This window comes from Mobula birostris, chromosome 20 (assembly GCF_030028105.1).
Source record: "Mobula birostris isolate sMobBir1 chromosome 20, sMobBir1.hap1, whole genome shotgun sequence".
Taxonomy (NCBI): domain Eukaryota; kingdom Metazoa; phylum Chordata; class Chondrichthyes; order Myliobatiformes; family Myliobatidae; genus Mobula; species Mobula birostris.
The window spans coordinates 39,127,216-39,153,537 of record NC_092389.1 but is presented as its reverse complement, the minus strand read 5'-3'; the positions used below and the strand labels follow the sequence as shown (position 1 = coordinate 39,153,537).

At 42.7% G+C, this 26,322-nt stretch overlaps 1 protein-coding gene across 1 annotated transcript in view; it reads left to right on the top strand.

The window, feature by feature from the left end:
* LOC140185541 (F-box/LRR-repeat protein 6-like) overlaps positions 1 to 18,310 on the top strand; it is a 45,677-nt gene extending 27,367 nt beyond the window's left edge. The window contains 5 exon segments of the mRNA XM_072238876.1: positions 6,620 to 6,727; positions 9,909 to 10,022; positions 11,657 to 11,885; positions 14,446 to 14,680; positions 18,118 to 18,310. Coding sequence (XP_072094977.1) covers positions 6,620 to 6,727; positions 9,909 to 10,022; positions 11,657 to 11,885; positions 14,446 to 14,680; positions 18,118 to 18,310 — 879 coding nt within the window.
* Positions 18,311 to 26,322: the final 8,012 nt, after the last annotated feature.

Genomic DNA, 26,322 nt, shown 5'->3' with positions numbered 1-26,322 from the left:
AATCCCTTACTCACTCTTCCTTCAGTTAGTCCTGACGAAGGGTCTCGGCCTGAAACGTCAACTGCACCTCTTCCTAGAGATGCTGCCTGGCCTGCTGCGTTCACCAGCAACTTTGATGTGTGTTGCAGGAAAAAGCCGGAATACCTCCCCAAAGAGAAGAGAAAAAGCAGAACTCCGCGTGCGGCTCAATATAAATAGTGATTTAAAAGTTTTTCTCCCAATTCCTCCCCCTCCCCTTTACAAAGAAATCACATGACCCTAATATACCAGAGAAGCAGAAAAATGATGTTTATAGTTAATCATTGAAAATAAACTAGAAATGCAAAAACAGTCTCCAGGAGCATCAAAACAATGCTATTAAACCTAAACAATACAATCTCTAACAAGAAAAAGACACCATTATTCCTTTAGTTTACTACCCAACTTTAACAAAGGAAACTAAAGCTATTCTAAACACTCCTCACTATATAAGAAAGAGTCTGTATAAACTGTGAAAGCTATCACTTAATTAATAAAAGGAAAGGAAGAAAGAAGCAGATAATCAAACCAGTTAATAATCTGTCCACTGTTAGTTCACGCCATATACCAGACTTCAAAAAAGTCATTTTTAGTCAAACCAAGAAGTTCACCTCTTCTTTAAATAGTTCATCAATCAAAGGAAATCTTCAGCATATCAAAAATCTTCAAAGCCTGTTTTCTTTCAGAAAATTGGTCAGCAGCCCAAGTATCCTTTATGCGACAGCCGACTCCACGATAGAGTTAACAAAGTCCAATGCCGCTTGGGGATCCAAAAACTCATGAGGTGCAGAATCATTAGGAAATAATTTTAGTCTAGCCAGGTAGTGAAGCAATGGAAAAATTCCCTTTGCATGAGCAATTTTCATCGCTGGGACAAATTTGATCCGCTGTTCCATAATTTCCCGTGGATAGTCTTCATAAAAATGGATCTCGGAACCGTTAAATTTAAAAACTCTCTGTTTCCTTGCACATTTTATGACTTGGTCTTTAACTTTAAGGCGAAGAAAGTTGACCAAAATAAGCCGAGGTTTACCTGAAATCTGAGAATTTGAAATGAAAATTCTCTGAGCTCTTTCAATATCAGGAGGTTGAGGGAGAATATCCGGAAACAAAGATTAAAACAAATTGGCAAAATTGTCCAATAAATTCCCACTCTCAGAACTTTCCTTCAGTCCGATAATTCGTATATTATTCCGACGAGACCGCCTCCAAATGGACAATTTTACATTGAGCCTGTTCCAAGCGGGTTGAAATATCCACAGTTTGATGTTTCGATTCTTTAAAGTCAGTATTCAAGGAAATAATATTTTCCTCAATAGTCTGAAAACTTTGTCGGAACGACTTCAACTCAAAAGTGCTATTGTCTATTTTGTTGTCGAGAGCCATCAACGCACGTTCCAAACGCTCAGCCCAGACAGGCTTATCTTCCGATTTTTCTTTCAAAGTTGTTCCCTTTCCATTGCTGGATTCAAGAGGCTGCTTTCCACTTCTTAAAGGATATGACATAATGATAACTATTTCCCTCTAAGATCCGAGAAATAAAAGTTAAAAATTCAAGGTTTAAACTGGGGAAAAGGAGAAATTAAAGGCAGCCGCAAAATTTATGTATTACTCCATCGAGCCGCAGGCGAAGGTCCGCCAGTCAGTGTTGAACTCCATGTAGGACTGCCTTAGGGACTCCAGCTAAGGATTTTTTTTTCGGGGTTTACTTCTGAAGCCTTCCCCATGAGTGGGTGTAGTTGCAGGCAGAGGAGGATGAGATCAGAGTTTTTCCTCTCCCGGAAGAATTGCCAACCACAGCTGATGAGCCCCATCTTCTTTAGCTCTTTATCTTTTCCACCTATCATATTCTAGCTTCTTACTTCAGCCCCCTTCCCCACCCACCCATCTTCATCTCACCAGGTCTCACTTATCACCTGCCAGCTTGTACACCTTTCCATTCTGGCTCCTGCCTGCTTCCTTTCCTATCCTGATGAAGGATCTCATCTCAAAACGTTGATTGTTTATTCCTCTCCATAGATACTGTGTGACCTGCAGTGTTCCTCTAACATTTTGTGTGTGTGGCTCTGAATTTCCAGCATCTGCAGAATCTCTTATGATTTACAGTTTTCTTTGCTTTTTGAACAACATGTTATTGAGAAGATAAGAAAGGGACATGCAAGCAAAGTAATGAGATAATTAAAGTACGATTAGTCACGATCTAATTGAATTTATCTAATCTAATTGAACTGATGTAATTGGGTGCCACGGTAATGTAGCCGTTAGCATGACACTATACCAGCTCAGGGTGTTGGACTTCGGAGTTCAATACGATGTTCTCTGTGAGGAGTATGTACGTTCTCCCAGTGGAATGTGTGCATTTCCTCCCACAGTAAAAAGATTACCCGTTAGTAGGTTAATTGGCCTTTGTAACTGCTTTCTGGCAGTTTCTCTGCGTTGAGCGACTAATCAGCAAGAGGTAGTACGTAAAAAGGGCTACTGTTCGATGTCTGCGTGCAAGCAGAGCGACTTTGGCTCATCAGGCAGGGTGAGGTAAAGGCTCTGGTTGGTTTCACTCTTACTGTTCTTATTTGTTCCTTCCTCATGTATTGGGCATAGTAGTTCAGTGACAGTGTTTTGTACTCTGTGTGGGACGTGGGAAGTCTGAACATATCTGCACCAGGTGCACCGAGTTGCAGCTCTGAGAGAACATGTTAAGGAACTGGAGCTGCATCTCAATGACCTTGGACTTGTGCGGGAGAATAAGGAGGTGATAGACAGGAGCCTGGAGGGAGGTAGTCACCTCTAGATTGTAGGAGACAGGTGAGAGTCAGGAGAAGGAGGGGAAATACACAGCCAGTGCAGAGTACACCTGTAGCCATTCCCCTCAATAATAGATATCTAACTTTAGATATTATTGAGGGGGATGACCTACTGGGGGAAGCCACAGTGACTGGGTGAATAGGTGAAGAGGAGATAGGTGAAGTGTTGATAGGAGATTCCATACATAGTCAGAGGAACAGAGACGAAATTCTGTGGGTGTTATAGAGACACCTAGGTGGGATGTTGCCTTCCTGGAGCCAGGTTCAGGGATGTCTTGGACTGGCTCCATGACATTTGCAAGAGTGAGGGTGAGCACCCAGAAGTCTTGGTACATATTGGCATCAATGACATAGGTAGGTAAGTTGAGAGGTCCTGAAGAGAGATTTTAAGGAGCTAGGTAGAAAGCTGAAAAACAGGACCTCCAGGATAGTAATCTCTAGATTGCTGTTCATGCTACGTGCCAATGAGGGTAAGAATAGGATGACTTGGCAAGTGAATGCGTGGCTGAGGAACTGATGCAGGGGACGGGGTTCTGACTTGTGGATCATTGGGATCTCTTCTGGGGAAAATGCAATCTGTACAAAAGGGATCGGTTACACGTGAACCCGAGGAGTCTGAGACTCTTGTGGCACCTTTGCTAGAGTTGTTCAGGAGGGTTTAAACTAATTTGGCAGCGGAATGGGAACTGGAGTATAGTGCTGAGGATGAGGTGCTTGGTTTATAAACAAAGCCAGTGAGTAGTGAGATTCCTAGCAAGGAGAGGCTGGTGATAGGGCAAAATTGCCGTCAACAGGATGAGTTGCAATGTAAGAGGCAGACAAAATCGAAAAGGGTGAATACAGGACTGAAGGTGTTGTCTATGAATGTGCACAGTATACGGGAATAAGGTGGATGAACTTGTAGCACAGTTACAGGTTGACATGTATGATGTTTTAGGCCTCACTGAATCATGGCTAAAAGAAGATTATAGCTCGGAGCTTAATGTCCAAGGATACACATTGTTTCAAAAGGATGGGCAAGAAGGCAGAGGGGGTGGCATTGCTCTGTGGGTAAAATATGAAATCAAATCATTTGAAAGAGATGACATAGGGTCAGAAGGTGTAAAATCTTGGTGAATAGAATGAAGGAACTGCAAGGGTAAAAAAGCTGTGATGGGAGTTATATGCAGACCTCAAACTGATAGAAAATGAAGGCCAAGGTCAACGTTACAATAGGAATGGGGGATTTCAGTATGCAAGTAGATTGGGAAAATCAGGCTGGTGCTAGATCCCAAGAGGGGGAATTTCTAGAATGCCTATGAATTGGTTTTTTAGAGCAGCTAGTCTGGACTGGGTGTTGTGCAATTAACCAATAGTGATTAGAGAGCTTAAGGGAAAAGAACCCTTAGAGGAAAGTGATCATAATATAATTGAATTCACTGTGAAATTTGAGAGGGAGAAGCTAAAGTCAGATGTATCAGTATAACAGTGGAGTAAAGGGAATTACAGAGGCATGATAGAGGAGTTGTCCAGAACTGATTGGAGAAGAACACTGGCAGGGATGAGGGCAGAGCAACAATGGCTGGAATTTCTGGAAGCAATTCAGCAGGCACAGGATATGTAGATCCCAAAGAGAAAGAAGTATTCTAAAGGAAAGATGACACAACTGTGGTTAACAAGAAAAGTCAAAGCCAACATAAATGCCAAAGAGAGAGTATATAATAGAACAAAAATTAGTGGGAAGTTAAAGGGTTGGGAAGCTTTTAAAAACCAACAAAAGGCAACTAAAAAGACATTAAAGAGGTAAAGATGGAATCAGAAAGTACGCTAGCCAAAGAGGATACCAAAAGTTTCTTCAGATGCATAAAGTGTAAAAGGGAGGGGGGAGTGGATATCAGAGCGCTGGAAGAATGGTGGTGGAGAGGTGGTAATGGGGGACAAAGAAATGGCAGACAAACTGACTAATTATTTTCCATCCATCTTCACTGTGTATGGTAGAAATTCCAGGAGTCAGGGTTCATAAAGTATGTGAAGTTACCATAACTAGAGAGAAGGTTCTTGGGAAACTGAAAGGTCTGAAGGTAAATGAAGTCACCTGGACCAGATGGTATACACGAAGGGTTCTAAAAGAGTTGGCTGAAGTGATTGTGGTGAAATTAGTAATGTTCTTTCAAGAATCACTGGATTCTGGAATGGTTCCGGATGACTGGAAAATTGCAACTCTTCAAGAAGGGACAGAGGCAGAAGAAAGGAAATTATAGGTCAGTCAGCCTGACCTCAGTGGTTGGAGTCGATTGTTAAGGGTGTGGTTTTGGGGTACTGGAAGCATATGATAATAAGCTGTAGTCAGGGTGGTTTCTTCAAGGGAAGATCTTGCCTGACAAATCTGTTGGAATGCTTTGAAGAACTAATAAGCAGGATAGACAAAGGGGAATCGCTTGATGTTGTGTACTTGGATTTTCAGAAGGCCTTAAATCCATGGTACTACAGGAGAGATTCTAGCATAGATAATGCAGTGGCTGATAGGCAGGAGGCAAAGAGCCTTTTCTGGTTGGCTGCTGGTGAATAGTGGTGTTCCAAAGTGTTGGGACCGATTCTTTTTGTGTTATATGTCAATGATTTGGATAATGGAATTGATGGCTTTGTTGCAAAGTTTGCAGACGATTTGAAGATAGGTGGATGCGCGGGTAGTTTTGAGGAAGAAGAGGGGGTACTTAGACAGACTAGGAGAATGGGCAAAGAAAAGGCAGATGGAATACAACGTTGGAAACTGTGTGGTCATGCACATTGGTAGAAGAAATGAAAGGGCTGACTATTTTCTAAATGGAGAGAAAATTCAAAAATCTGAAGTGCAAAGGGACTTGGGAGTCATGTGCAGGATTCCATAAAGGTTAATTTGCAGGTTGAATCTGTGCTGAGGAAGGCAAATGCAACGTTAGCATTCATTTCAAGAGGACTAGAATATAAAAGCAAGGATGTAATGCTGAGACTTTATAAAGCACTGGTGAGGCCTCACTGGGAGTATTGTGAGCAGTTTTGAGCCCCTTATCTTAGGAAGGATATGCTGCAACTGCAGAGGGTTCAAAGGATGTTCATGATAATGGTTCCAGGATTGAATGGCTTACCATATGAAGAGCGTTTGATGGCTCTGGGCCTGTATTCATTAGATTCAGAAGAATGAGGGGTGGCCTAATTGAAATCTATCGAATGGTGAAAGGCCTTGATCGAGTGGATGTGGAGAGAATGTTTCTGATGGTGGGAGAGTCTAAGACCAGAGGACGCAGCCTCAGAATAGAGGGGTGTCGGTTTAGAACGGAGATGAGGAATTTCTTCAGACAGAGTGGTGATTCTGTAGAATTCTTCACCACAGGTAGCTCTGGAGGCCAAGTCTTTATGTATATTTGAGGCAGAGTCTGATAGATTTTTGATTGGTCAACACATGAAGGGATGCGGGGAAGCAGGAGATTGATGTTGAAAGGAAAAATGGATCAGCCATGATGAAATGGTGGAGCAGACTTTATGGGCCAAATGGCCAAATTCTGTTCCTATTTCTTATGGTGTTATGTAAGTTGTGCTGTGATGAGGCTAGAGTTAAATGGGGGTTGCTGGGCACTGTGGCTCAAAGGACCAGAAGGGCATGTTCTGCACTCTATCTGTAAATAAGGAAAGAAGATTAGACAGGAATGTGGAAGCCAAGTCATGAACTAAAATTGAAATACAATTAGGCATGATCTAATTGATCTTCTGATCCTAGATCTTACGAAGGTAAAGAGGGTTTGAGGGGTCCTGATTGATTGACTATCTCTGACCTTGCTTTGCAGGTTGACACAGCAGCAGTAGTCAGCTTTCTGGAGACAGCAGGTTTGAACCTCAGACAGCTCTTTGTGACGTACAGCATTCGCCCGCGCAACATCTTGAATGCCATTATGGTAAGGTTACCTTGTGCTCAGGGGGTGGGCAATGGGATGGAGTTGCAGGATCCCAGTATAATTGGGTTGTGCCATGGGAAGGAAGGGATGAACTGAGAGGACACCGGGGTTTCCTGCCTCTTCTTCCCCCCATTTGTGACATTTACCAGCAGTGTTGCAGATGAAGGGCCCGAAGTATTGTTGAGGTTCTCCACCACCTATTCCACAATCACTTTGACCCACTACCAACAGGAAGGAGGTACAGGAGCATCAGGATTAGGGCTGCCAAACTAGGTAACCACTTCTTTCCTGAGGCTGTGAGACTAATAAATACCCTTTCACCACTGAGCTTTTGTCACTTGGACAGAGAGTGGTTTACTGTTTCTTTGTGCTGCATACTACAGTCTTTTTTATATTATATTTTCACTTATTTATGGTATATTTTGTTTTGTATCCTGTGTGTGTGTGAGTGATATGTTTTGTGGGTGCACCATGGTCTTGAGAAACGTTATTTTGTTTGGTTGTACAAGGGATCAGCAGTGGAAAAGGTGAGCAGCTTCAAGTTCCTGGGTCTCAACATCACTGAAGATGTGTCTTGGGCCCAACTTATTTGTGCAGTTATGAAAAAGTCACGCCTGCAGTCATATTTCATTAGACATTTGAAGAGATCTGGTATGTGGCCAAAGACTCTAGCAACCCTACCATCAACCACCCGAGCTACACATTTTCTGAGTTATCTCCAACTCCAGCAAATTTTGATTGAACATTCTGACTAGTTGCATCACCATCTGATATGGAGGGAACCTCCATTGGAAACATCCTCAACACTATCCTTTCCAGCATTTGGGACATCTTCAAAAGGCGATGCCTCAAAAAGGTGGCATCCATTATTAAAGACCCCATCACCCAGGATATGCTCTCTTCTCATTACTACCATGAGGAAGGAGGTACAGGAGCCTTAAGAAACACACTCAATGTTTTAGGGTCACCTTGTTCTCCTCCACTATCAGATTTCTGAATAATCCATGAACACTGCCTCCAGAATACTGTATCCAACTCTGGTCACCTGCTGTTAGGAAATTTGTGAATGTTCAGTAGCGACCTCCTAGCCACACTCCATCCTGACTTGGAGATACATTACCATTCCTTCAAGGTCACTGGGTCAAGGTCCTGGAACTCCCTCCTCCACTGCACTGTGGGTGTGTTCACATCCCAGGGACTGCAACGATTCAAGAAGGCCACGCACCTCCTTGAAGGCAACTAGGGACAGGTAATTAAATGCTGGCTCAACCTGTGAAGCCCACATCCCTTCAAGTTCAAGTTTTCATTGTAATTCACCCATACACATGTATATCGCCAAACAAAACAGCATTTCTCTGGGACCTCGATGCAAAGTGTAGTACCAACAGTCACACAGCACAAGGCACATATTGCACATAGAATTACATTGTCAGTGAAACATACAGTTACACAAAAACATATGTAGCCAAGCCCCTGGATGTCGTGGCCTGTAGAATGATGGTACATGGGATGTTGTCCCGGAGCCACGTTTCTGGAAGAACAGCCCACAGCAGTTCCACATGTCGCGCAAGTGCAGCTGCAGATGAATGCAGTTCAGCTTGCCTTCCACTGAGCCAACCCTGGAGGACAGCACTGACAGGAGGGACCAGCCCCCACCCCAGCACAATTTCAAGGTTGTTTATTGTAATTTTTCATTACATGAGTGCAAAGGAGAACAAGATGATTGTTACTCCAGATCCAGATCCGATGCAGCATATTTCAAAAAGATAAGAAGCATAAAACACAATGTAAAATGTAAAAGCAATCATAAAAACATATGTACAAGTTTGAGTATCGCCAAATATGTGAGAGCTTGTATACTTATATTAAATGAATATATATACACACATGAAGCCATGAACACCACCTATTATTCCTTTCATTGTTGGTACTATTTATTTATTTTTGTTATTTATATATTTTTAAATGTTCTTACACTGTATTGCTGTTGCAAACCAACAGATTTCACATCAGGTAAGACTTAGGAGCAGAACTAGGCTATTTGGTCCATCGCAGGTGCTGCGGCATTCCATCATGGCTGATTTATTATCCCTCTCGACCCTGTTCTCCTGCTTTCTCCCAATAACTTCTGAGTCAAGGCATCAAGAGCCTACCAACCTCTGCTTTACTTAAGCCCCAACACCCCTGCTGGGGCAAAGGCCACTGACAGTAGCTCGCCAGAGTCCTCTGTCCTGCCTCTTGGTTTATCTTTCCTGTCCCAGGGATGGTGTCTTTAGAGCTTCCGTTGGTGTTTCAGTAGCTCTGCTTTTTTTTTCTCCACAGGATGGGGTTGCTAGCCCCATGCCCAACCCTCCTCCTTTTGTGGTCGGCTGGGGACACTCGTGGTGGAGTTCACCTCCGCTTTAAATGTACCCAATTATTAGGCCCCTACGGCCATCTGTGGCGATGAATTCCACAGACTCATTACCCTCTGACGAAAGAAATTCCTCATCTCTGTACTAAGTAGGTGTCCCTCTAAATTGAGGTTGTGCCCTTCAGTCCTAGACTCCCCCAGTATAGGAAACGTGTCAGTGATAATAAACCTGATTCTGATACATACAATCTCATTCAAATGTTTAATAACCACTTGGCCACACGCCAACACGTCATATACAACTCTGAGATTAATTTTCTTGCAGGCATTCACAGTAAATACAAAGAAAACAATAATACATATCAAAAACATGAGATGAAAAGGCCTTGAAAGTGAGTCCATAGGTTGAAGGGACAGTTCACTATTGGCGTGAGTGAAGTTATCCCCTTTGGTTCAAGAGCTTTATCGATGGTTGAGGGGTAATAACTGTTCCTGAACTTGTGGTGAAGATCCTGAGGTTCTTGTAACTCCTTCCTGATGGCAGCAGCAAGAAGAGAGCATGCCCTGGATGGTGGGGGTCCTTGATGATAGATGGTGCTTTCCTACGATAGTGCTCTGTGTAGATGTGCTCAATGGTGGCGAGGACTTTACCCACAATGGACTATCTCTGTAAAGTTACTGGAGAGGAGTTTTGATATAGGTGAGATCCAATCTTCCAATTAGCTGACAATCACCATGTTTTATTTGATGTCTTTATGCAGTTGGTTGGTATTTGGTCCAGTTTGCTAACAGTTTCGTTCACCTAATCTGTGTGCTCCTGTCTCCTAGGCTGGCTGCTGCACTGAACTCAGAGTACTGGAGATCAACTCCGAGATCAAGCAGACTAATCCCTTCTTCCCGTTGTGCCTTGAGATGCTGCAGACTGGCTGCCCCAAACTACAGGTACTTGGGGTGTTGAGGGTGAATGCACTGTAACGTAGCGGTTAGTGTAATGTAATTACAATGCTAGTGACTCGGGTTCAATTCCCACCACTGTCTGTATGGAGTTTCTGTAGCATTGTGGGTTTCCTCTGGGTGCTCTGGTTCCTCCCATATTCTGAAGACGTATGGGTTAGTGGGTTAATTAGTCACAGGAGTCTAATTGGGTGGTGTGGGCTTGTGTTAAGGTGCTTTATTTCTAAATGAAAATAAAATTACTGCCTGTCTATTGAACTCTCTTTCAATAACCCCTCATTCATAAAGAACACCCTTGCCTGTCGATTTACATTCCACCTACAAAGGCTGAGGGGAGACCTATTGAAGTTTATAGCAACAAAAGATTCTGCAAGTGCTAGAAATCTTGAGCAATACAAAGAATATGCTGGAGAAACTCAGCAGGTCAGGCAGCATCTATGGAGGGGAATACAATTATAACATTTGGGCTGAGACCCCTCATCAGATGAAACGTTGATCATTTATTCAGCTCTGTTGATGCTACCTTATCCTTTCAGTTCCTCCAGCATTTTGCATGTGTTGGAAGTTACAAAAATTACAAGGGGTATACAGTATATATAAGGTAGACATCTTCCCCCTCCCCCCCCCCAGTATTTTTTAACAGGCATCCATTAGTCTCCTGAGACCATGGATTTGTGCCTCGGAAGGTTTCCAGGGCGCAGCCCTGGGCAAGGTTGTATGGAAGACCGGCAGTTGCCGATGCTGCAAGTCTCCCCTCTCCACGCCACCGATGTTGTCCAAGGGAAGGGCACTAGGGCCGATACAGCTTGGCACCGGTGTCATTGCAGAGCAGTGTGTGGTTAAGTGCCTCGCTCAAGGATACAACACGCTGCCACAGCCAAGGCTCAAACTAGTGACCTTCAGATCACTAGACAAACGCCTTAACCACTTGGCCAACCCCACCACCCCGCCAGCATAGAATGTCAAATATCACCAGTTCAGGAACAGTTATTAGCCCTCAACCAACAGGCTCTTGATCCGAAGAGGATAACCCCATCACTGAACTATTCCCACTATCTGTGGACAACAGGAATTCTGCAGGTGCTGGAAATTCAAGCAACACACATCAAAGTTGCTGCTCTATCCATGCTAGTATAGGGTTATGGGCTGAGTGCAGGTCGGTAGGACTAGGTGAGAGTAAGAGTTCAGCACGGACTAGAAGGGCCGAGATGGCCTGTTTCCCTGCTGTAATTGTTATATGGTTATATAGTATCTTTCCTGTAACACCATGGGCTCTTCTCGTGTTTAGCAGTCTCAATTGCTCATTATGTTTACTTTAATTTGGTATTGTGGTTGTCATAGCCATGATGGCTAAAGGGTTTGTGCCTGTGCTGCGTTGTCCTATATTGTAGAAATGCATCACATCACTTTGCATCGAAGCAAGCCTTTTTGCTCCCATACTGATCAGGAGGGCTCCCATTGTGTTACTGCCATTTAGCAGCACTTGGCTTGTGGTTTTCTATGCTAGGGTGATTCAGGTGCTCAAATCCTTTGATATGTAGAAGTTACTGTCTGTGCTAACTTGCCTCTCTGAAGTAAACCAGCTACTGCCAGTCTTTAACCAATTGTGTCATTTGGTGCAGGTCCTAAGACTGCTGAATCTGGCCTGGTTCCCAAGGGTTTCCACAACGATCGTTTCCCCTGAGGTCGGCTTCTCTGAGTTGGAGGAGCTGTGCTTGGCCACCTCATGCTCGCTGGTCACAGATGAGGTTCTGGTAAAGCTGCTGCACCTGTCGACCAAGCTGCGGAGCTTGGACCTCCGAGGTTGTTATCGGATCACACCGGCGTCGCTACAGCTTCTGCCCTGCCAAGGTAGGGAGAACTGTCTCTCTCCTCTGTTTGATTCCTCTCTGAGGATTTGTGTGTCATGAGAGACTTTTATAAAAATGTAAGACACAATTATTTGGTCTCAAATATGTCAAATTGTCACTGAGTGCATTGAGGTAAAACAATAACAGTTCAGAATAAAGAGTCATGGTTCCAGAACACATTCCACACAATCAGGAAAGCTCAGGGCTCATACGTCCAAGGATAAATTAGCTCGTTATTACTCATATAATAGATCCTGTATGTGATAGATGTCATTCTGAGATAGCTTCATTGACTCATATGTTTTGGTCATGCCCTTTGCTGAAGAAATATTGGGATGACATCTTTGATATTATTTCAACTGTTTTGAATGTTGATCTACAACCTCATCCTATTACTGCAATCTTTGGTTTACCAGGGATAGAACAACGTCATCTGACCTCCTCGGCTTGTCGGATGGTTGCTTTTGTTACACTAATGGCTAGAAGATCCATATTATTGAATTGGAAAGAGATTAAGCCTCCTACTACATTTCAATAGTTTTCTCAAACTATGTCTTGTTTAAATTTAGAAAAAAAATTAGAAGCGTCATTTACGACCCTTCTATTAAATTTGAAGAGATTTGGAGACCATTTATTCAATACTTTCATATGATGTAATTTGACCCTTTCCAATTCTGTTTTGTTACTTCAATGTACGGAGAGAGGAGCAGAGTTAACGACACTAATGGTCTTATCTGAGGTATCATAATAGCCAGTATCATAGACCTGACAAGTGTATGGTCCTGATGAAGGGTCTCGGCCTGAAACGTCGACTGTACCTCTTCCTAGAGATGCTGCCTGGCCTGCTGCGTTCACCAGCAACTTTGATGTGTGTAGCCCATTCTTTTTCTTTTTTTTCTTTAATTTAGTTTAGTTTTCTTCTAGTTGGTTTAGGTTTTTTTTGTTTTGGGGTGTACACATATATTTTTTCTTTTTTCATGATATTTTTATATTTTCACTTTATATTTTCCTATATTATGTTTGTACTTTTTGAGATTTTGGGAGGCTCATTAATTATGTGTCAACTGAGTTTATACTTGTATAAACTATTTATCAATAGTGTAATCCCAATTGCTCTGTATCTATTTTCTGTAATGTTTATGATGCTGAAATTAATAGAAAGATTGAAAAGGAAAGCTCACTGATTTTCTGAGGAGGCTGACGAGAGCTGCAGTATGCACATCTATACTCACATCATTCTCCAGATGCATCATTGCATGGTACGGAAACTGCACTGCTGCAGACAGAAGGGTTCTACAACTGGTAGTCAAAACTGCCCAGCGTATCACTGGCACCATCAAGGACATGTATATAGAAAGAGTCAGTAGCATCATGAAGGCTCCCACCCACCTTGCTCGTGGACTGTTTGTCCCACTCCCATCAGGGACGAATCTACGTAGCATCCACACCAGGACCACCAGGCTCAAAAACAGTTACTTTCCCCAAGTACTAAGGCTGATCAACACCTCCACCCACTAACCCACCCCTCCACACCCCCCAACCACCATCATATCCTGTCAGTCACCTTATGTACAGACCCTCCTGTATCTGGCATCATTTTACGGGCATGCATGTAATCTATATATCAAAGCTAGCTATGTATTTATCTTTATTGTGGTTTTTTTATTATTGTGTTCTTTATCTTAGAGTTTTTTCATGTGTGTAATGGAAAAGCTACAGAGAAAAGCAGGTAAACAGATCACAATGAGGTAGATTGTGAGGTCAATTGTCTATATTATTGTACAAGGGAGTCCATTCAAGACTCTGATAACAGTGGGATAGAAGCTGTCCTTGAGCCTGTTGGGAGAGGGGAGGAGAGAGAATGCCTGGAGTGGGTGGTGTCCTTCTGCTTTACTGAGTCAGCAAGAAGTGCGGACAGAGTCCACGGTTTCTGTGATGTGCTGAACTGTATCCACAACTCTCTGCAGTTTCTTGCAGCCGTGGGCTCAAGACAGCTTCTACCCTGCAGTAATAAGACTATTAAACGGTTGCATAGTACGATAAGATGAACACTTGACCTCACAATCTACTGTGTTATGGTCTTGCACCTTATTGTCTAGCTGCACTGCACTTCCTCTGAATGCAACACTTTATTCTGCATTCTGTTATTATTTTCCATTGTTCTACCTCAATGCACCGTGTAATTAAATGATCTGCATGAACAGAAGACGAGCTTTCACTGTACCTCAGTACATGTGACGATAATAAACCAAAACCAGTACATGTGGGGAGAGCAAACATAAGGAAAGTTGGATCTTACTGAATGGTGGAACAGACTTGAGGGGCCGAATGGCCTGCCCCTGACAATCTGAGGCTAACGAGCCAAAGTGATTTCTTTTGAAGATCAGCAGGTCAGGCAGCACATATGGAAAGGAGTCAACAGTCAACGTTTTGGGCCAGGACCCTTCCTGAAATGTTGACTATTCCTCTCCTTAGATGCTGCTTGACCTGCTGAGCATAATTTCCAGCATCTATGGAATCTCTTGGGTTCTTACGAAACTCTCTGCTTGTTCCATCACCAGACCTCTCGCGGTTGTTCCTGGGACTGGATTATAGCACGCTACAGCTGGCTAAGCAGGGCTCACAGCAAATAGCTCTGAAGTGGAGACACTCTTTGGAGGTGCTGGATATCAGTGGTCAGTTCTACAAGGTGAAGGACCTTGAGCTAGCCATGGAGATCTTGGCAGGGACCGAGGGCAATGTCATCCTACGCACCCTCAACCTGGCTGGGACAAAAGTCACCCTGGATGCTGTCAGGTAGTCATCAGTGTGGTATATTTGCTATATTGTAGATCTGAAGTGTGAAAAGACCAATTAATATCAGAGACTACAGAACACCACAGCACAGTACAGGCCCTTCAGCCCATGATGTGGTGCAACTTTTTAATGTGCTCTTGAAGATCAATCTAACCCTTCTCTTCCATATAGCCCTCCATTTTTAAACATAGAACATAGAAGAGTACAACACAGGATCAGGCACTTCAGCCCACAATGTTTTGCCGAACCAGTTAAAAAGCAGATTAAAAACACCCAAACACTAATTCCTCCTACCTATATAGCATGTCCTATGCCTCCACCTTCCTCACATCCGTGTGCCTGTCCAAGCATCTCTTAAGAGACTCTAATGTATTTGCCTCTACCACCATACCAGGTAGCACATTCCAAGCATTTACGACTCTGAGTAAAAAATCTTACCCCTCACATCCAGTTTGAACCTACCCCCTCACCTTCAAGGCATGTCCTCTGGTATTAAACATTTCAATTCTGAGAAACAGATGCTCTCTGTCTACTCTATCGAAGTCTCTTATAATCTTATTAACTTCTATCAGATCTCCCCACAGCCTCTGCTGCTCCAGAGAAAACTACACTTATCTAGCTTGTTGTGATAGCACATGCCCTCTAAACCAGGCAGAGTCCTGGTAAACATCTTCTACACCCTCAACATCTTTCCTAGTGGGGCAAACAGAATTGTACGTAATACTCCATGTGGCCTAACCAGAGTTTTATGAAGTTACAACATAACCTCTTGACTTTTGGACTCAGTGCCTTGACTAATAAAAGCAAGCGTTCCATAAGCCGCCTTAACCACCTTAATCGGCCTGTGTAGCTTAATTCTATATTCTCACTGTGTATGACCTCTTCCCCCTTTCTGCCTATGTAGTTGGTGCCAATATGCAACAGGACCTCTGGCTGTTCACCCTCCCCATTGAGAATATCCTGCAGATGCTCTGATATGTCCTGGACCCTAGCAACCGGGAGGCAACACACGATCTTGGTGTTTCTTTTGAAGCCACAGAATCTCCTTTCTGTCCCCCCAACTATTGGGTCCCTATAACTACTGCACTGCCTGACTTTACACTTCCCTGTTGAGCCTCAGAGCCGGCCACACACCCACCAGCCTGGCTGCTGCTGCTGTGCCCCAGTGGATGTCTCCCCACCCCCACCCCAACCCCTTGCAGTATCCAAATAGGTATACTTGTTGCTGAGGACAATGGCCACAGGACGCTCTGCACATATTTCCTAATCCTCTTACTCCTCACGGTGGTTACCCATCTACTGTCCGAAGCCTGTACTCTGGGTCTGACTACCTCTTCAAAAGAGTCAGCTTTAGTATCTTCAGCCTCCCAAATGATCCCAAGAACATCCAACTCCAGTTCCAGCTCTTTGGCCCAGTCAGTTGGACACTGAAGTTGGGTGCACTTCCTGTAGGTGTAGTCGTCAGGGAAACTGTCAGGTGTCCTGAATATCCACATCTGACAGGAGGAGCATTCCATCCTGACTCCTCTATACTAAAGAAAAGGCTATCTCTTCTGATCTGTGCCTCCGCCTGCGTGCGTACACTGAAAACTGTTAAGCCAAAGCCTTCCTATCACTGGCGTACTGGCATCTCTGCTTGACCCTTGATTTTATTTGCAGCTGAGTTTTGTTTTGGCCTCTGATACCAACACTTATCACGTTGTGCTGCCAGTAAAGCCCAGCCTTACCCGAATCTGCTCCTTTTATACTCTTTTTTTCTCTCTCTCTCCCGACGTCTGTATCGCTCCAACACTGACACTCACACTCAATGTGCCTGAGCCACCGAAATTTTTTTTTCTTTTATTCATGTGGCTATCATAGAGGCTCTTAAATTCCCAAATGTATCTGCCTCTACCACCACCCCACCACCCCTGGCAGTGTATTCCATACACCCACCACTCTGTTTTTTAAAAGAAACTTACCCCTGACATTCCTCAATACTGTTCTCCAATCACCTGAAAATCTTGCCTCCTCAAATTAGCCCTTTCCTCCTGGGAAAGTGTCTCTGGCTGTCCACTCGATCTATGCCTGATATCATCTTGTACACTTTTATCAGGTCACTTCTCATCCTCATTTGCTCCAAAGTGAAAAGCCCTCGCTCACTAGACCTTGCCTCATGTGACATGCTCTCTAATCTAGGCAGTGTCCTGGTGAATCTCCTCTGCACCCTCTTTAAAGCTTCCGCATCCTTCCTCTACTGAGGCACCCAGAATTGAACACAATACTCCCAAAGTGGTCTAATCAAAGTTCAAAGTAAATTTATGATCAAAGTACATATATATCACCGTATACAACCCTGAGATTCATTATCCTTTTGGCAACTTCAATAACCATAATAGAATCAATGAAAGACCACACCAGCAGCATGGATAAACAGTGCTTAAAAGGCAAATACAAAAGAATAAAAGGAAATAATTATATAAATAATAAATTTCGAGAACATGAGATGAAAAGTCTTTGAAAGTGACTCCATAAGTTATGGAAACAGGTCAGTGTTGTGGTGAGTGAAGTTATCTCCTCTGGTTCAAGAGCCTGGTGGTTGAGGGACAGTAACTGTTTCTGAACCTGGTGGTGTGTGTCCTGAGGCTCCTGTACCACCTTCCTGATGGCACCAGTGAGAACAGAGCATGGCCTGGGTGGCAGCAGTCCTTGATGGGTACTGCTTTCCTGCAACAGTGCTCTGTGTAGATGCACTCAGTGGTTGGGAGGGCCATACCCGTGATGGACTGGGCCATATCCACTACTTTTTGTAGGATTTTCCACGCAAGGGCATTCCATACCAGCCTGTGATGCAGCCGGTCGATATACTCTCCACTGCACATCTATGCCAAATGTTTTCAAACTTCTAAGTGGAGGTACTGCCGTGCTTTCTATGTAATGACATTTACATACTACTTTTAATGAGATCTCCCCTCATTCTTCTAAACTTCAGCTAGTACAGCCATCAAACACTCCCGATGGATTAACCTTTTCATTTCCAGGATCATTCTCATGAACCTCCTCTGGACCCTTTCCAATGCCAGCACACCCTTTCTTAGATAAGGGGCCTAAAACTGCTCACAATACTCCAAGTGCAGTCTGACCAATGCCTTATAGACCTCAGCATTACATCCTTGCTTTTTATATTCTAGTCCTCTCCAAATGAATGTTAACATTGCTTTTGCTTTCTTTATGGTCTATGGCTATTTCGCTATACATGTGACAAATAAAGTTAATCTTTTCTTAATTCAGTTCAAAGGTCAAGTTTAATGTCAGAAATGTATACAGTATACATCCTGAAATGCTTTCTTGTCACAAGAGCCTGCCTTTCATTACCACAGTTCTCTCAGGAAATGTTTCTGTTTGTTGCTTTAGGTCTGTGGAGAGAGGTTTGATTTTTCTCTTTCTCTGTTCTCCAGGGTGGTGGTGAGCAGCTGCTCACAACTCAGCTACCTGAACCTTACATCCTGTTGCTGTCTGCCCCAGGACCTAAAGCGCATCTACCGAGGCCAGCATAAGGTCAGCCAGTTGATCAACTGCTTGCTGAGTGGCAGCGTAGGTGAGCAGCAACCCACTGGGGACCACAGGCCGCGGGGAGAGGCTGACAGCTGAAGGCTCTGCTCATTAGACACCAGGAACAGCTGCAGCCCAATGGTAGAAACAAAGGGTGCTGTCATAGGCGTGCCTTCATAAAGTTTTTATGTAGAATTATGCTCCTTCCTTAAAGTTCAAAGCACTATCAATAAAGAAAGCAAAAAAATATATCGACTGCATTGTGCCGGGGCCTGGGACTGCCGAGATGTATTCTAGGTACAGCTTGGAACTACTCTGGGCTGCGGTCTGCAGCATTTATTGTTCCAAACCAAACCTGGGCTGAAGTCAATTTGCTGCAAAATACTGAAAAGAGTTCCTGATTCCTGATCTACATCTTGAGCAGACCATATGTTGTGCTCTGAGCCTGCAGTTTGCCTGCCTTGTGAGGGAGCTGGGCAGACGTTGCAAGGCAGATGCAATTCATAAAGGAAGCTTGGGCAAGTCGGATGTTAAGGGGACAGGTTTGGCCAGTTGAGGGTTTCCTGAGGCAATACGTGATCATGAACTGCAGCGTGACAGTGAGAGGTGATCTCCCGCTCTCAGACCAGCGAACTGGTTCACGCTTCATCAGTCACTAAATGTAAACTACACCTTGACTGTGGAGAGTAGCCACCTGTATATGGTTAAACAGTTTGGTCTAGGCACTACAGGAGATAAAACATCTATTGCCTTAAGGTTTTTCCATTTCCTTTACATTCCCCGGACCCCAGCATCATACAGTCCACTCTCCAAGGTGGTCTGATGGTTTTCTAGGTTGTGCCTCAACTGGATGGGTCTTTTAATTTTACTTCCTCGTAAGGAACTTCTTGGTTGCTCTTTTTCTTGGAGCACGTTTTGGTGTTTGTTTTTTTAAGATAGTCTGTGTGGTGCCACATGGTGCAGTTTCTTACTTCCTGGCGTCGTGTAGAACTTGCCTCACTATCTTCTCATTGATATACTGATTAAGGACCTAGTCAAAGGAACTGGTTCCAAATGTCCTAATCATTGAGTATTGGGATTCACTATTAACGTTCAGTGAACTGCTGCGTGGAAATAACATAGAAAAGCACAGCGCAGTACAGGCCCTCTGGTGGTGGTGGTGGGTGTCACGGGAAGCAACAACTCATCAGCAACTGATGAACCAGTGCTTGGTGCTTTAACAAGCTGGCAAATGCTTTTGTTTTATGAAAATGTTTGTGGACTCTTATTGATAGTGGTTATAAACTACTGCTATATGCAAGTGTGGACATGCAATGAAATATTTGTTAAAGCCGATGTTTATTGTGACCTATAATTTTAACAGACAATAAATGATATAAAAGATTTAATGAGCAAATTTGTGTGATGCCATTTTATTATGACGATGGATCCTTAAGATTGTCATAGCTGGTGGGGATGCTCCCAATGGCGTACGTCTCAAATAGCCTCTGAAATCCAAATCCAGCTCCTGCCCTTCATGTGTGGCTTAGCTACTAAGCCTGGCAGAACTGTTTCTACCGGCAGGAGGAAGGGCAAAGGCAAGTTACTGGTGCCTTAAAACCAATCACTTCAGGCAGATGGAACTTGTCAGCTGTGGTTGACATCTATCTAGAAGGAAAACACTGACCTCAAACCTCAAGCTTCAGGAGTAAGCACAGAGCTGGAGTCCCTAGGTCAGTAGTATGTTGAGTTCACCACTGACCAGCAACTCCTGCAACACCACTGGTGCCAAACTGTATTGGTCCCTGCTGTTTCTTTAATGGCACCTACCTGTACATCTGGGTATATAACTGGGTGCTACCATTCTTCATTACTCTCCTAACAAAGACCATCATGCCCTTTCCCTTCCTCATTGCAACATTCATGCACCTGTTGGCTCTGACATTTGTGTTTCAGGCCACTTGGATATTCCAGCCTGTTTAATGAATACACTGCTTTTCAGTTTTGTGCACCAAAGTAAGTATTTTATTGCACCTGCCATATTCTCAAAGTAAATTTATCATCAATATATAATTACTACGTTGAGATTCATTTTCTTGTAAGCATTTATGGGAAAATAAAGAAACAATAGAATTTACAAAAAATATACATACAATGCCTATAAAAAGTATTTGACCAACCTCCACCCCCGGAAGTTTTCATGTTTCATTGTTTTACAACGTTGACTCACAGTGGATTTAATTTGGCTATTTTGACACCGATCAACAGAAAAACACTCTTTTGTGTCAAAGTGCAAACATAGCACTACAAAGTGATCTAAATTAATTACCCTAATTACTTTTTAGGCACTGTAAACAGACATGAATTGTTAAAAAATCCTTGAAAATGAGTGTTGGTTGTGGAATCAATTCAGAGTTGTGATGAATGAAGTTATCCACACTGGTGTAGGGTAACAAGTGTTTCTGAACCTGGTGGCGAGGGAGCCAAGGCTCCTGTACCTCCTGCACGATGGTAGAGCACAAGGCCTGGGTAGTTGGTTTTGCTGTGACAGACCAGTTCAATTATTTCCACGTCCCCATGATGTCTTCATGCATTCTCCTCTCCACTTATAATGACATGTCGATTTGTCTCATCAGAAAACTTAGAAACATGACAACTGAGCTTAGAGTAGATTAAAGGGTCAGCACAACATTGTGGGCTGAAGGGCCTGTACAGCACTATTATGTTCTATTACGCTAAGGGTTAACCACCGTAGCTGCCCACCCAGAAAGCTTACAGTGTTTCTATTTTGATTCGATTAGTGAATGTGAAATTAAAGCACATCAAAGCAACAAACAAATGGCAGTCTCTCACCACTAGGTGGCAGACTTTAGAACAGAAACCATAGCACAGGAACAGACCATGAAGCCAAATTAAACTAAATCTCTTCTACCTGTGCACAAATCATATCCCTTCAGTTCCTGAATGTTTGTTTTAACAATCTCAACACCAATTTTTGTGTTTTTTGAAAAAAAGATGTGTGGGGCAAGTAAAGTTTTTCCCCCATCTCAACTCAAATGCATTTCCTCTAGTACTTAACATTTCTTCCATGAGTAAAAGTTTCTGACCATCTACTCCATGTTTCTTAATTTTATAAACTTGCATCAGGTCACTCCTTAGCCTCTGACACTTCAGAGGAAACAACCCATGTTTGTCAAACCTCTCACCAACACACACACAGCATCCTAGTAAACGTCTTCCACACCCTTTCTTTCCAAAGCTTTCCATTCCATCCTGTAATGAGGCAACCAGAACTGCACAATACTAATCAAACTTTTAGACCAGAAGACATAGGTGCAGAATTAGGCCATTCCACTGACTCAGCTCTGCCATTCTATTATGATTGATTTATTATCCCTCTCAACCCCATTCTCCTGTCTTCTCCCCGTAACCTTTAATGCCCTAACTAATCAAGAACCTACCAATCTTCACTTCTGTGGCAGTGGCAAAAGGAATTCCTGCTCATCTGTTTTAAAGTGATGACCTTGTACATCTGCGCCATGATTTCCTCTTATATTCAGTTTTCCAACTAGTGAAGGCAAGCATTCAATACACCTTTACCATCCTATCTACTTGCATGATCACTTTCAGGAAGTTTTGCATTTGGACCAAAGGTCCCTCTGTATATCAATGCTGTTAAGGGTCCTGGTGTTAACTACACACCTTCCCCTTATATTTGATTTTCCAAAAAGCAACACCTCACATTTGTCCAGATTAAGTTCCACCTGCCATTTCTCCACTCATAACAGGTCTATCTCCTGCTGTATCCTTTCGACAACATGCTACACTATCCACCGCTCCAATCTTTGTGTTGTCTGTAAAATAACTCACCCACCCATCTACATTTTTATCCAGAGCAACACAAAACACGGTGCTGGAGGAACTCAGCAGGTCAGAGAGCATCTGTGGAGGGGAGTACAACAGCCAACACCATCCATCGAGACTGGAAAGGAAGGGGTAGAAGCCAGAAAGTGGGGAAGGAGTACAAGCTGGCAGGCGATAGGCAAGTCCGGGTGAGTGCCTGGGGAGGGGGATGAAGTAAGGAGGGAGGTGACAGCTGGAAGAGGTAAAGGGCTGAAGGAAGGAATTGAATGGGAGAGAAGAGTGGACCACTGGAGAAAAGGAAAAGGAGGTGCACCAGAGGAAGGGAATGTATATGTAAAAAAATTATAATCTGTCTCAGTGCTGGGAGTGAGTCTGTCAGACCAATTGGAATACACTTGTAGAATTTTCAACTTTCATTATGAAAACATTGATGAGGGCTGTGATGACCGATAAGTCCAATATAATGGAACCTGAAATGTATCCCCAAATCAGCAAGATTCCTTGGAGGCAGTTCAAATGTGGGTCCGGATGTGGAGTTCTTTTGCTTGCAAATGTAAAATGGACCTGACTCTGAAATCTTACACTGAAGGAACTGGACAGACGGCAGCACGGAACTGATTTGTTTGGCAATAGATTTGTAACCACTGCATGGAACTGTTGGAAAAGCAAAAGACAATACTGTACTGGATTTCAAGTTAAGGTCTCGATTTGGGAGAGAGGCGGGGAGTTAATGATGGACCCAATTTTCAGGTCTCTGTTCCAAATGTTCAAAGTGCTCATACTCCAGAATCAATATCTCGATATCATGTAAACATACATCTCCGGTGTGGTCAGAATCAAAGTATCATGATTTGTGTTTATAATTTACATATTTTAAAATACCATTTAAAAGATAGTTTTGTATACTTCTTGAAGCTTTTGGCACTTACTGGGTGGTGAGGTAGTTTAGGAAATTCAAAGTTCATCGCAATTCCTGTTGCCATCCTCTGCTGTCATGGAAATGAAGAGTCTCATTCCAATTGGAAGGTGGTCCATCAATCCAGCCAGCTGGGTAATAAAAGTAAATTCCTCCACTTCCTGTCACAACAAATAAATTAACTCAATTACCAATCACCATTAATAAGTCAGAATCAGTGCCTCCATAATAAAGGAACAGATTTCATTACTTAGGATAATTAAGACAATGGTCCCCAATATATTAAGATGGACCCTTGACCTCACAATCTACCTCGTTATGATCTTGTACCTTATAGACTACCAGCACTGCACTTGCTCTGTAGCTGTCACAGAGTCACAGCAATACAGCACGGAAAAAGACCTTTACCACAACATCCTCCTTGCCTGTGTTTGACTTGTGATTAACAAGGGAAGTCAAAGACAGCATTGAAGCAAAAGAGAGGGCATATCATATTTCAAAAACAGAAACATAGAAAACCTACAGCAGGATACAGGCCTTCGGCCCACAATGCTGTGCCGAACATGTACTTACTTTGGAAATTACCTAGGGTTACCCATAGCCTTCTATTTTTCCAAGCACCATGTACCTATCCAGGAGTCTCTTAAAAGACCCTATTGTATCTGCCTCCACCACTGTCGCCAGCAGCCCATTCCATGCACTCACCACCCTCTGTGTAAAAAACCTACCCCTGATATCCCCTCTGTACCTACTTCCAAGCACCTTAAAACTGTGCCCTCTCATGTTAGCCGTTTCGGCCCTGGGAAAAAGCCTCTAACTATCCACACGATCAATGCTCCTCATCATCTTATACACCTCTATCAGGTCACCTCTCATCCTCTGTCGCTCCAAGGAGAAAAGGACAAGTTCACTCAACCTATTCTCCTAAGGCATGTGCCCCAATCCAGGCAACATCCTCTGCACCCTATCTATGGTTTCCACATCCTTCTTGTAGTGAAGTGACCAGAACTGAGCACAGTACTCCGAGTGAGGTCTGACCAGGGTCCTATATAGCTGTAACGTTACCTCTCGGCTCTTGTACTCAGTCCCACAGTCGATGAAGGCCAATACGCTGTATGCCTTGCTTTTTTTTGTAATTTATTTTTTATTGAAGTTCACCATCAAACAGACATTTCCATAAGATGTATTTCAGATATTGTACATATATATTATATAATCATATTTGCCACAAATCTCCACATAATATTTATCTGAGGTATACACCTATAGAAAAGAGAGGAAAGAGGAAAGAAAGAACAAGCAAAAGGAGAAAACTATGTACAAGTAGGGAGTGATCTTTTTTTTACAACATATTCATTGATTTGTGAAAATAAAATTAGGCCTATGAGGTGTTATGTAGTTGAACTATTTTTCCCAGTATGAATCAAATTGTTCCAACTTATGATTAACAGATGCTGTTATCTTCTCCATTTTGTAAATATCCATTGTAATTTCCATCCATGCGTTTAAAGTTGGGCTCTGCTGTGATAACTATTTCCTGGTAAGAGTCTTTTGACCAGCTACCAGCAGTATATTCATTAAATATTTATCTCTTTTCAACCATTCCTGAAGTACATACCCAAAATATATGGTCTTACTTTCTAAGGGTATTTCACATTGAAAAATGTCTTGTAGGGCATTGTGTATCTCACTCCAATAGTATTTGTTAATGGGGCAATCCCAGAAAATATAATGGTTTGCATTTTGATTTCCACAATTTCTCCAGCAAACAGTTACTACCATGATGGGATTTCTGAGAGGGTGTAATAAAATATCTTATTAAGTTTCTCCATCCAAACTCCCTCCATTTCTGTGAAATGGCACACTTCCATTGATACCTCCATATTATTGTCCAGTCTTCCTCAGATATAATTATCCCTCCTTCTTTCTCGCATTTTGTTTTAATGTATGAAATCGAATGTGTTTTAAGATTTGACAAACCCTTATCCACGTTTGAAATGATTCTACTACCATTATCTGAATTATATGCTTTTCTAAATAGCTCTATTATACATGTACCTGCCTTGGTTACATTTTTAACTCTCCTATTAACATACTGTCGCATCTGTAGATACCGATAAAAGTCTTGTTTTTCTAATAAGTGTTTCTCTTTAAGCATTTCAAAACTGAACAGTGTTCCTTCTTTCATTTTATTGCAAATAACTGTTATTCTTTTAGTTGTCCAGTCCTTAAATCTAGCATCCAGTTTATTCGGCGTAAAATCCGAGTCATATGCACACCATTTAAGAATTGCAGTATCTCCCTCTAGTTTATAGTCTTTTATAATGGTTTTGCATATTTTAAGAGTCCATTTCACCCATGGCTTATCATTAGTATTTATGTACCTTTGTACATTGTTATCAGCCAAAATTGCCTGTATGGGGATGGGAAGTATCCCGTCCTCAATGTTTTTCCATTAAGTGTCATATGATGGGTTGCACCAACATATCACAGCTCTCAACTGTGCTGCAAAATAATAATCTCTAAGAGAAGGTAGGTCCCATCCCTCCTTTTCCTTGGCTAATTGCAAAGTTTTGAGATGAACTCCAGACCTTTTACCTTGCCATATATATCGTGATAACATGTTGTTCCATTCACTGAATTGATTCTGATTAATCTCTATTGGTTGTGTCATGTACCCCGTGACGGGAATAAAGAACCAACAGAAATAGAAAACACTTTGGAGTCCAGTATTGCTATTAACCAATAATAATATTTATTAGTAACTACACAATACAGTAATATAAATGTAGATAAATCAAACAGGTTAGCAATGATTATATTCAAGTAAATATATCAGTAATTGTGGAAATATATGAAAATCAAGCTTCTTCAAGTCTAGGGGTAAAAAGATACAGTCTCACGATGATGAGTAAAGTTCAGTTCAGTTCAGTTCGTGGTGTTGAGTTGAGTAGTGACGGAGAGAGAGAGAGGGAGAGATTTGAGTCTTCAGGTGAGCTGATGCCGTCAATCTTCTTGCTGTCCTCTGAAATCCTTTAAAAGTCACCAACTGTGACCACAGCATAGGGGACTGTTTTTCTGTGGTGGAGCTATCAACCTAGGCAAAGGTTGGACACATGGACAACTCCCCACCGGTCAATCCCTTTTCTCACTGCAAGAGCGACTGATCAATCTGCCTGATCGATCCTCCAAAAACCCACTTTTTCTGTGGGCACAACAAAGCTCATTCAGTGTCCCAAAACATGTGTCTGAGGTCTATATCACCTGACCTCCTATTTACCTCACGGTACTGAGTACTAACTGTCAGTCAAATAACTCCTCCTTCCTTTGTCTGTGTAAGAAATGCACTAGC